At 39.1% G+C, this 13,073-nt stretch overlaps 1 protein-coding gene across 1 annotated transcript in view; it reads left to right on the forward strand.

Annotated features, from left to right (window-relative positions):
* The first annotated feature begins 605 nt into the window (after positions 1-605).
* The window catches only part of RAB2A (RAB2A, member RAS oncogene family), a 57,064-nt gene continuing 44,596 nt past the window's right edge, over positions 606-13,073 (forward strand). Inside the window, exon 1 of the mRNA XM_063299328.1 lies at positions 606-1,060. Coding sequence (XP_063155398.1) covers positions 1,015-1,060 — 46 coding nt within the window. The 5' untranslated portion in view covers positions 606-1,014. The remainder of the gene's footprint in view (positions 1,061-13,073) is intronic.

Consider the following 13,073-nt stretch of genomic DNA (forward strand, 5'->3'; position numbering starts at 1 on the left):
AGTCCTTGGCCTGATCTTCTATTCCCAGGATCCATCATTCCTGCCATTAACGTGTCCTACTTACAAGAGCTGTCATTCCAGTCTTGTACCTATCACTCTTTTTCTAGAGGAGTAGATTCCTGTTCCTACCCCAGTCGCCCTTGTAGTTCCTAGCATTTGTTTCTCATGTGAAGGCTTTTATTTCAGCCCTTTAACTGAAAATGTCTCTCATTTATCATTTTACTTGGTACAGTATACAAAGCAAAACAATCTGTCCCAAGTCAATTATTTCTATTGGCCCATCCCACTTCTTTTCATAATGCATTCCACGGGTCAGTTACAGCTCACTTGCAGTTTGTGCTGATTTCAACAGAGCGTAGTCACGTCAAGAGCCTTTCTCAGCTCCCATCATTTCCTATAGGCTCTCAGGAAGTTCCAATTATTTCTTATGGCCATTTGTGTCCTTCCTTTTCATGTGACCCAGATACAAGCCCTTTTCTTTTGACCCACCTAATAAGACCACCGAGATACTTTCCAACCCCGCCCCAAGCTATTAAGCCTCCGCCTGGCTGTCACTCCCAAGGCTCCTCCCCCTGTTAAAACGCGGAGGAGAGGCACCGGAGGCTTGAACACTTCCGGGTCGGCGAAGAGTGCTTCGTGACGTTGCTGAACCGTCTAGGAGCCTCGCGCCTGTTATTGTTCTTGCCCCCCTCCCCCTCGGTCGCTTCCATCTCGCGCCTCAGGACGTTTACGAGCCCCTTTGAAGACGTGGCAAAAAGAAGGGGAAAAGAAAGGAAGGGCGCGCTCGCCGGTATACACCCGAGGGGCCGACGTGCGAGATTGCTGGCGATCGCTTCAGGAGGGAAAGGGCGGTTGGAAGGCGAGCGGGGTCGCTAACGGCTTCGAATCTTCCGTAGCGCAAGCCCTGACACCGAGGGGCGGAGGGGGTGCCGCGTCACGTCACGCCACACCACAGAGAAGCGACAGTCTACGGAGAAGCCAGGAGGGGAAAAAGGCGGCGGGGATCGGAAGGACATGGCCTACGCGTATCTCTTCAAGTATATCATAATCGGAGACACAGGTGAGGAAGCAAAGGGGAAAGCCCCGCTGCGGAAATTGGGAAGCCTGTCCTGAGTGCCAAAGCCGCCTGCGCAACGCCCGCCTCAGCTGCTCCATTTCCGCAGTGTTGGCTGCGCCGACGTGGTAGTGACTGCTCAGGAGGGGGAGGTGCTCGACTTAGGGAACGCCCGCAGCCTGACGCCGGCCTGGTAAGGCCTACACGGATGGCAGCGTCTTTGCCGTGGCTTCCGTCAAACCGCTGGATGGAACCATCCTAATACTGTAATTTCGTTGGGAGTGGCAGTGGCATTACCGACCTGGTAGATAGTGAGGCATGAGGAGAGCGGATGGGGTGGTTATTGGTCTTTTTTGTAGGCCTGAAAGTGCTCTGTTGGCAAGGCTAATGCTTCAGTGAAGTAAAAAAAAAAAATGGTGACGGAGCCCGACAACGCCCTGGTAGTTTCCTATTCTAGGCCTCAAAACTGCCACACCTGAAAAAAGACGTTCTCAAAAGTTCCTATCTAGTCTCCCATTAAATATAGCGATGCTAAACACTTCTCTTGCTGAATAGACTTTAGTTGAAGGTGTTCCATCTAAAGTATCTTCATTGTTTCCTTGGAGGTTGATTAGTTAATGGACAAATACAAAGGTTTAGAATAGAGTTGCTTGGAAATTGAATTGTGAATGGACAGCCTTTTTTAAAATGTAGTTTCTGCCCTTTACTGATGATGATTTTAGGCAATCCACTTTCTTTTGGCTTCAGCATCTTAGCTGCAGCATGGAGAATATGCTGTCTCTGTTTTAGCATTTCACAGCTTGAATTGTTTCTTACTATTGTACCTACTTGCTCTGTTAGTTATTGTGCTCAAGATGAGATTAGTCTCAATTTGGTATAATTTCCTTTTGGAGTAATTAAATCTTTTAGATTCCATGTTTGTTCTTCCTAGGTAGCAGTGGTTGCCTATTAAAGTGGCTGTATTTGAAGGTGTATCTATCCACAAACAAGACATTATTCATTTTGTTAATATCACAAAGAGGTGTATGTAAGTCTTGCACTGTATTATCAAGTACATACAAAGGTAATTAAAATTAGCTAAAGCCAATGAGTACCTGCAAACTAAAAAAAAAATTCATATATAATGTGAATTGGGAGGCCTAAAATGATCTTGCCAGCTCTGTGTTCTAGATTCTTGTATTTTCCTGTGAAACTTAAGTTTTCATAGTGATTTATGAAATTAGCCAACTTTCCCCAAGCAGACCAGATCAGGAATTATAAGAGGTCCAACGTATTTAGGACATTGTAGCTGATAGAAGGCTGATATAACCCTGGTTCGTACATAATGAAGTATACTGTAGTATGTCTTTAAGTAAACATGATGCCCAAATATAACCATGTCACTTATATTCAGCAGCTATAGTTATTCATAAAAAATGAATTAAATCAAATTTGGCAACTTAAATAATTGCTGCAATTATGTAATCCTGCCTTCATTGGTCATTGAGAAACAATGTTCATTTTGATGCTTAGTTTTCATTCTTAGATTACTAAAAATGAATAATACTTCGTTTATACAAAGCATTTTTCCTTACTGTTCAGTTTAGAAAAGCTCTTAGAATGTTTATAAAAGTTCATAAACCCAAGGGCTCCCTTGTCACTAATATAAATTGTAACAAAAGACATTAAGATCGGAAGAAAGAAAAGAAAAAGCAAATAGGCACATATTTACATAGGTACAAACTTTGATTTAGAAGAAATCCTTTGGACTACATGTGAACACAACACATTTCTGCTGTTCATTAAACCAGCTATTTCATTACATGTTGCATTAACTTTAATGAGTCAACTCTTTCAAGGAGATACACACACACACTTACTCACTTCTGAGGCTCAAACAACAGCCATGCTCCCTTAATACTAGAGCAGTGCTATACACTTCTTCTGTATAATTTTTGAAGTGTGCACAGAATATTTTTATTTATGAATTTGAAATAATGAGCTGGAATAGAAAAAGATCAATATAAGTTAAAAACTGTTAGCCTTTCAACAGAACTAGTCAAGTTTTTTCTGTTTCTCTTCTTTCTTTTTCAGCTTAATGAAATTAATCCTAGTGACAGCTGATGGAGACATAAGCCTGAAGGAACCTTCTTTTTTAACCATTCCTCTTTTGCTTCATATAACAAATAAATTGGGCATAGATATAATCTCTCTACTAGATTGAGACTTAAAAGCTTTGTTCAGGTTCTTATTCTTGTTAGGAATCAAGTTAGACTTATTTAAATCAAGTCAATTAAATTACCAAGAGGGTTAAAAACTTCAGACAGTAATTCGGGTCAGATCTGCAGTTAACAGTTTTGGAGGAGAGTTTGCAGTGAGCAAGGAGATTATACAGTAGAAATGAAGTCACATTTATGTGTTTGGAGCTGGGATTTTCTGTTGGGTCTTTTTCAAAGCCTATTTTAGTGTTACAGTATATGACAATTTTTATGTGATTTCTGATTCAGAATAGTAGGAAATTGAAATTTGGGAGTGTGGTTGGATCAAATTTGTTGGTGGTAATTCATGTATTTTTTAAAGAATGGTGCAAAACTGACACAAAATATTAATTTACAGGTAGTCCTTACTCACCAACTGCATGTTCAGCGACCGTTTGAAGTTATGACGGTGCTGAAAAGAGATTTATGTGATTGAGATTTGGACACTTGGCAACTGGTGCACATTTACAATGGTTGCAGCATCCCACGATCACATGATTGTCATTTGCAACCTTCACAGCCAGCTTCCAGCAAGCAAAGTCAATGGGGAAGCCGGCAGAAAGTTGCAAGTCGCAGTCATGTGCCGTTGCTCTTAATGACTGCCGCTGGAACTGACGTCGCAAGTCAGGTGCGGTCACATGATTTTTCACTTTACAGCCATGTCACTTAGCAACAGAGTTGCCTGTCTTAATTGTGGTTGGTAAGTGAGGACTACCTGTACTTTCACTGTTACATTTTACAATAAAGTGTGTACCTGTTTTAGAAAATGAAATTAAAATAGGAAATAGAACCAGTATGGTGTAGTTGTTAAGATGCTGGACAAGGACTGAAGAAATCCAGGTTCAATCCCATAGTAGATGATCTTGGGAAACTCTTACTCAAATCCATCTGCCCCAGAGTGCTGGGAAAAAAATGAAGGAAAGGCAGGATATTTTTCACAGTTCTTTGAACCTGCCTCAGCAGGTACTGTATAACAGAGTAAAAAATACCAAATAAAAGCAAAAAGATATACAATCAATAGAAATCCTCCAAAACAGCTACCTAAAATATTCCACCATGCCCAAAAGCATGGTGGAATATTGTTTTTCTACCAGCTTTATGAAATGCCAGGAGGCAAGGGGCTGCTCGAATCTTTGGAGGTGAGTTCTAGAATGCATTATGCTGCCCTCACCGTTTGTAGACTGGTGACTCTAGGCAGGCCATGTGAAGTTTTACTAGATAGGCTGATTCAACATAAACAAGGTGGTACTTGATGTAACCTATTACTACACCGTATTGTGCTTTGTACGTCATCACCAGCATTTTGAATTTGGTCCAGAAGCTTACTGGTAACCAATGCCCTGACTTCAGTAGGGGTGTTACTCTAATATGAGGGGATTGGCCCATCAATAATTAGCTTCTGCATTTTGGACCAGCTGCAACTTCTGAGTCCTGTCCAAAAGCTGTTCCATATAGAGTGTGTTATAGTAATCCAGCGATAAGAGCATGAGTTAATGTCACAAGACATCATGGTTCAGGTAGGACAGTAACTGGCGTACCAGCCAAAACTGGGCAAAGGCCCTACTTGCCATGGCTTCACTTGCCTCTTAAGAGGTATCCCCAAGACAGGAAGTTGCCCAGATCAGAAAACAATTCCTTCAAGGGCAAGGAATTGTGCAACAACCCGCCCCCCCCTGCACAAGTTGTTATTGGGGCTAAAGTTCGTGGATGCTTATTAATAAAAAGCAACCTATCTAGGCTTATTTTACCCCATCCGGCCCCTAACAGCCTCCAGTCACCAGTTCAAGTTTTCCAGAGATTCTCAGCTTGACCTGTGGTTCTGGTGTATATTAGCTTACTGTTAAATTCTCATCCCAGACCAGTGGATGACCTCTCCCAGCTGCTTCATATAGATACTAAATAACATAAGGGAAAGTACTGAGCTGTGTGGCATCTTACATATGAGCAACCATGGATTTGAGCTCTACTCAACCTTGATTACAGACTCAAACTGCCCATTCAGGTAGGAGCAGTACCACTGAAACACAGTGGCCCCAATTCCCAGGCCATATACACAATCTTGGAAGATATTGTGGTTGATGGTATCATATGCTGCTGAAAGGTCTAATAAGACCAAGAGGGAGGCTTTCCCACCTATCAAGGTTCCGATGAAGGTCATCAGCCATGGTGACCAATGCAGCTTCTGTCTCATGATTGTGTTTGAATACTGACTGGCAAGAATCCAGATAATCTATTTCTTTTCAGAGCTTCAGTGGCTGAACTGCCACCAGTTCAATAACTTTCCCTAAAAAAGGAAGTTTAGAGAAAGGGTGAAATTTATCGTAACAGCTGGGTCAAGAAAAAAGTTTCTTGAAGAGAAGATGCACAAACAACTCCTTAAAAGTATATGGTGTTTTCCCTGATCCAGCCACTCACATTCCACCTAGCTGTCCAAAGGAGCCAGGAAGTGTATGGATCAAGCCCACAGGTGCTGGAAGTCATACCACAAAGGATGCTATCCACTTTCTTGGGCTTAATAAGTTTAGTGAACCCCAGATAGCAGTAGATCCTACTTTATTCATCACAGTGGATTTTTTCTAGCTGATGTCCAGCATAGAGTAGATATAAGCAACTTTATCTGCCAAGAATATTAGAAAATATTCCTTACCTGTAGTGCATTAGGAGTTATGAGGGCTAATTTAAACAACCAAAACAGGGCACATAAAACATGACTGTTTTTGTTTTAATGTTATTCAAATACTTGACATTTGCAGTTCAGGTAATCTTGTATGTTGTTCACGTGATTGTTGTCCTTAAAACTGTTTTCAAAATAACAGTTCACCTGTGTTTAAATAATGGTTTGTCTAAAAAGTTGTAGTTCATTCATGATGCTGTATCAGAAGTCTTGGATTATAAATACAAGGGCTAAGTTCATATACTATACAAAGCCAAAATCAAACAGACATGGTAGTATATCATAATATGTGAACTAGTTGTCTTGAGGCTACATCATAGCAAAAGGTGCGGAATGTATTTGTATTTACTAGAGGAGTTGTAGCTGCCTTAACTGATAGTTCTGTAGATACCAATCCACCAGAAGAAAGGTTTCTTGATACAGCTTTCTGTTACCAAATGTGTCCTAGAATTTGAGGGACCTTACCAAGCAGATTAGAGATGAATAGGTGGTAGAGCAGTGGGAAGATTCATTTCTTAAGCAGAAGTGTACTTGCCTAATGCTTATTGAATCTTAACATACACACTGAAAAACTCTCCAGATTTGTGAAAGTTGCATTTGTGAGATGGGCAACCATATAACTCAGTTTAAATAAATAATTTTCAATAGTATGTCATAATATATTGCTCTGTAGTAAAACATCACTATACACCTGTGTCTTTCCCTGTTCTATACATTTCTTTGTGATTTTTTTGAAGTCATGTCAACTTCAAAAACGATGACATATTCATATTATTGTGTTAGTAGGATTTATTATCTTTGTAGACTAACATTGGAAATCTGAGAGATTTCACATTAATCAAAGTTCTATTTTTTTAAATATGTGTGTATTGTTAGATTTCTTTTAAAAAGAGGAATATATTTTCTGCCTTTTACTTCCCCTTTAAAAAAAGGCATGAGATAATTGTCAAGTTGCTCCTAAAGTTGGAATTTATTCTCTGAAATGCACTTCAAAAAATGAGTTTTGATTCTGGCATTTATTTAGAATAACTGTTTTTGTTATATAAGCAAATTTAACATTTTTTATTATAAGATTACCAAAAATAGAGTGCCAGAATACAAAAGATAACCAATTTATCTTTTATAGCCTGAAATACTAAAAACAATTAATGTACAATAACAGCAACAAAATAAAAAATAAACCAAGACAAAAAGAAAAAGACTTAAAAACACAAACTTTTAAAGACCCTAACCAATGGATTGTTGGTACAGTTCTTGACACTGTCCTATAGTGTTTCGGGTTTTGTTTTTGGAATAAACTGAAAATAAAAAAACATTGGATTTATGGCAGATAACGACTTTTAACCAAAGATACCTTAATTTATAGCTCAGCTCCTTGCAAATGCTGTGTGGTAGTACATTCTCTTTTTCTTGTTAGTATGTTGATCAAAATTTGTAGAATACTCATCTTCATTTTGTCTTTATTCTACCTTATAGCAGATAGCTGTATTTAAACAAATTAACATTAATCATTGTTTCAGTAAAAGTGTATTACTTTGTTTTGAGAAGATAGGAAAGATTTCTGATGGGCTGTGGAAGAATGGAATGCCAGAGTTGAAGAGCAGCAGCTGGTGCTGCCTCTCTGTGATCTGTATGTTAACAGCATCTCATTTAAGATATTAATACGAAGAAGCAAAGCAAGTTCTCACAGGGGAAATCTGTTTTCTAGGATGCTCTTAACTTCTTCCAACTGTGAACAGATCAACAGTGGAATGATCAATACAGTCACTTGTATTGTGTGTCTCACGTGTGTCTCATGTTGATTAATTAGTTCATCAATTAAGTTTTACATTATATTAAATTAATATATACAATTATATTAATTGTAATTCTATTTCAGTTGGTTAATTCATCTGAAAATCATAATTAAAATATGCAGAATCTTTTTCTTAACAGTGAAAATGGATAAATCGCCAGGATTTTTTTGAGGTGGGGGAGATAACATCATAAAGCTTTAAGTAACTTTGAGAACTACGTATCAGGAAAGGGGGAAAACTCTTTTTTCCTTAAGCAATCCCTTAATTCCCATCCACATTGTTCAGGAGCCTCCCTCATTTTTAATGAATGGCTGTACAGGGGAAGAGCCTTCTGTTGCAGCACCTGCCATATGGAACATCATCCCCCATGAGATTCAGGTGGCCCTAACCCTGTTGCCATTTCAACAAGGATCTAAAATTTGGCTTTGGGCTGGGATGTTAGATGAGCACTACTAGATGGTGCATGCTGCATTATTTTAATATTATTGTGGCTTTTATTTGGATTTGGATTTTTATTGTGGCTTTTATTTTATTTGGCAAGTCTGGAAGGGATGCCAGGGCCAGCAAGCACAGGGTGGAAGGGCCACCATGGCCAGAAGGCTGGCAGGGCCAGTGGAGGGTGATCAAAAGTGTAGAGATGGGGGAAACAGATAGGTGGGTGGGAGGAGTTGAAGCACTTATAGTTGTAAGTGCCGGTGGGTTGCCAAGAACCTGAAATTTGATCATGTAACTGCAGGGGTGCTGCAGCGGCCATAACTTTGGGGAATAAGCGTAACTACCGTTCGTTCAGTGCCACTGTAACATCAAACGGTCACTGAACGAATGATTGTAACTTGAGGGCTATCTATATAAGCTATCAGTGAACATCTCTACTTGTGCTCACTGGCTTCTTCTAAACGGTGAACTTAGAAAACATCCCTGGTTCATTTGCAACTCACCTGCAGAGTACTTCCAAAAGGCATTAAGCAACAATCATTTCCATAACTTGTGTATTTAGTTGTGTATTTTACCTACTGCCTCAGTCCTAGTGCATCTAGCCATAGTTTACAGATATTAGAACACTGGAAGTTCTATAACATGTTTTTGTTTTAATGCATGGGTATATGTGTGTGTTATGTAGCTGTTCCATTTGATAGGAAGGAACCAGAGGGTAGAAATACAGTAGGCATGTTCACTAGAAACCATACAGTACTTACTGAGTTATTGACTATGTTTACTTAGCATTATTGAACAAGCACTAAACTTACGATATGTACAGCAGGCGATTGGTTTACTGTTCACCCACATTTTTTTCAATTAATGGCTTTTAAAAAAAATAAACGGCCTAGATTTTTCTGAGTTTTACCTGCATAGAAATTGCAGCTCTAACTTCAAGTTTCAGTACTCTGGAGGGAGAAGGGGAGATAAAGATGAAAATGTCCCATAGTTTGCACTGTTTGAAAAATAGTTCTAATAGAATAGAATTATTAAGTCCTGTTAATAGATGAGATTTTGGTTAAACAAACAACCTACAAAATACTGTAGAATCTTGGGTCTTGATTGAACACATTGAGACAACGTTCCCTGATTTTGTTGGAAAAAAATACATATGTAGCTTTAGATTTAGTAAGTGATGGAACCTCCTTTAGCAGCAGTGACTTCAACCAAACTTTTCCTATGCCTGCTGATTGTTTTTGCAAATCAGTTTAGAGGTATTTTGGCACATCCCTCTTTACACAACTGCTTCAACTCATCTTTGGAATGTTTTTGGGTTTCTGTTGAGTTAAGGTCAAGGTTTTGACTTGGCCATTTCAAATTTATTCTGCTTCAGCCATTCTGTTGTAGTTTTACTTGTGTGTTTTAAGATCATTGTAGTACTGCCTGACTCACATTTGCTTAAGCTTTATTTCACGACAGATACACTCTCTTGTAGAATTTGCTGATACAATCCAGAATCAATTGCTTTCTCAATGGTGGCAAGCTATCCAGGCCTACTCCCACTCCCATCTTATTCATGGTTTGGATGAAATTCTTTTGTTGCAATGTAGTCTTTCATTTTTTTCCAACAATGTTCCTCATTAATGCCAGAAAGTTCTACTTTTGTCTCATCTGTTCAAATAGCCTTCTAAATCATCCAAGTGAACTTTAGCAAACTTGAGACAGGGAGCAGTGTGTTTTCTGGAGGGCAGTGATTTCCTTTCTGATACCCTCCCATGTACACCATTCTTGTTCAGTGTTTTCCTAATGGGAGACACTGGCGTTAGACAGATCGGCCATCAGATCCTTCGTTGTTACCCTGGGGTTCTTTGCCACCTCCCAGAGTACAGTGTTATAAGACTTGTTCTTGGGGTGATTTTTGTTCACCATCACTCTTGGGAAGAATAACAGTAGTGTTGCATTTTCTCCATTTGTATGCAGTCTGCTTGACCATAGGTTGATAGAGACTGAAGTATTTTGTGATGGTTTTGTAGCCCTTTCCAGCCTCATAAGATTGACAACCCTTTTTCTGAAGACCACATATATTTTTTTGATCAGAGCATGATTCACTTCCAGAAACCTGTGTGTCATGAAGAGCAGTCTACAGTGATGATATTTTTATAGCAAAAGACCCCTCAGTTATGCCTGATTGTCATCTCATTTATTGGAACATCTGATACTGTATTCCAAGACAATTCCTTTTTAAGAAAGACATTACTTAATAGCTGATAATGATTGGTTGGATTCAAATATTGTGCAAAGTCATGGCTTGTTAAATATGCTATGTGATCTGGTTTACACAATACCAAGCCACAAAACAGGTTTGGGCATTTTTTTCCCCCTGTCAAGGGCAACATTCATTTGAAGGTACTTGTTTAGAGCTATATGCCAAATGAAAGCAATGTGGATGCAATAATGTTAAAGGGCCACCATTCTCTTTCTGATACCCTTTTTCTTCTCTCCAATCTTTTTTGATAGAAGGATTACCACATAATCACTGCCCATTCCTTATCTATGTGGGGACAAGAAACAAGGCTAGAAAAGAGTGAACACTTTTGATTACAAGTCCTGCATAGGAAGGTGACAAAGCTGGTTGTCCAAGTGATCTTTTGTTTTTCCTGACGATGGTCAAGGGACAGGAAGGGAACCAGTATGCTGGACATGAAAAACTGGCTAAGGAGATGTAAAAAAAAATTGTCAAGGATTGTATTAGAGACTCTCTGGCATAGATGAGCATAACGGAAAAATGTGTTTGACGAAAGCCTTGAAAATCAGGGTAGCCTTAAATTAAACCCAAAATTGAGAGGGAGACAAAGCTACATTCAGAGAACTGTTAGGTATTAGAAACATAACTGCCCATGATATTGGAGGAATCATAAAGCAGGAAAGAGTACTTTGTAGTAGGGACATCAATAAACAATGACACCCTCAAGTCTCCAGTGTTTGTACATCAGTATGCAGAGTATGGGCATGAAGCAGAAAGAACTAGAAATCCTCATGTAACAAAACAAATACGACCTCATAATATCACAGAAAACTGGTGGGATATGATTGACGGTTAAATGATATTCATGATTATTCAGGAGACAGACACAATAAAAGTGGAGGTGGAATGATTTTGTATGTAAAGAAGCCACATGTCTGAAAAATATGTCTCAGAATATGAAAGTTCTGTTGAAAGCTGCTGGGTAAGATTGAAAATCCTAAGAAGCAAAGTCATACCCATGTGGGAATTTACTACAGGCCATATAGTACTAAATTAAAAGGATTTGGACTTTAAATCAAGTCCTGAGTTTTCAAGACGACAGACTATAGTGATAATATTTGCTGAAAAACTAATAGAACTAGGAGTGGGAGGCCCAACAAATTTCTGATTTCTCTTCCTGACAATTTCATTTCTCAGAACTTGCAAGAAGAACAAAGGTTTCAGCTATCTTCGACCTAATCCTGACCAACAGAGAGGAATTAGTCAATGGACTGGAGGTGTGTGGTATCTCATGGGAAAGCAACCATGTCATATTGGAGTTCAAGATAACTAAGGAAAAGCTGAGCAAAGTCAGTCATGTACCTTGGACTTCAAGAAGGAGGATTTTAATGAACTCAGGCAAAAGGTGGGCATCATGCCATGACTTGAGATCTTAAAGGATAAACAAGTCGAAAAAGGATCGGAAATCTCCCAAAACAAGATACTGAAAGAATAGGCACAAACAATTTCTAAGACAATTTAAAATGGGAGAAACTTTTAAGAGGCCCACGTGGATGAATAGTGATTCCATTGGCAAACTGAGAAGCAAAAAGAAAATATACAGGAAATGGAAGTGGAGGGTAATAAGTAAGAAGGAGTAAAACTGGTATCTGAAGCTTGAATGGGTGGTATAGGAAAAATGAAGCTTTACACTGAGATGAGGCTGCCAAGGAATTCCAAGAATAATAGTAGTGTTGGCAGCTTGTCTAAATTTTAGAAGGGTTAGAGGCTGTTGGTCTGCTGCATAAGGAAGGTGGGGAAGTCATGATGGGAGTAAAGAGAAGGTTGAACTGCTTAACTTCCTCCTGAGATGTCTCGGAAGACAAAAAGAGCCCTTCCTAACATCAGGATAGAGAGAAAAAAATCTCAGGATTGTTCAGGTTATAGTAAGAATCCATCTTGCTATTTTAAACAAATTTAGATCTCCATGGCCAGAGAAATTACATACCAGGTTGTTAAAGGCCAAAGTAATTTCAGAACCACTGACTATAATTCCAGAATTTAAAAAGAGGAGGAAGAGATCCAGGAGATTACAAACCAGTTAGTTTAGCATCTGTACTAGAGAAGGTGCTAAAATGCATTTGTCCAGCAGCATGTCTTGAAGCACTAAGAAAAAAATGCTACCATTATCAGGAGGCAGCATGTTTTCTTAAGAACAAGTTGTGTCAGAATGGCCTTATCTATTTTTATGACTACTGTAGTTTGGTAGCCAAGAGAATGCTATGGAAATACTGTATCTTAATCTTAGTAAACTATTTTACAAGTCTTTCAAAAATAACCTTGCGAACAGTGTGAATAACTTTGGGCTAGAGCAGGGTTTCCCAAACTGTGAGGTGTACCTCCCTTGTGGAGGTGCAGACAGAGTCCAGGGAAGGCATTACAATAAATCCACCTTTCCCAAAGTTTCATTGTATTGTTTTCATTGTTCATTTGTGTTCATTTTGGTGTTTGGCTTTTTGGGGAGGTGTGTATATTAAGATTACACTAAAGGGAGGTGTGATAGCAAAACATTTAGGAACCCCTGAGTTACAGGGTTCTGTGGTTTGGTGGATTTGTAAATGGTTCTGCATTGACTTAAAGGGAAGTATTGAGTGGGATCAAATCTAACATG

Source organism: Candoia aspera, chromosome 3, assembly GCF_035149785.1.
Source record: "Candoia aspera isolate rCanAsp1 chromosome 3, rCanAsp1.hap2, whole genome shotgun sequence".
Taxonomy (NCBI): Eukaryota; Metazoa; Chordata; class Lepidosauria; order Squamata; family Boidae; genus Candoia; species Candoia aspera.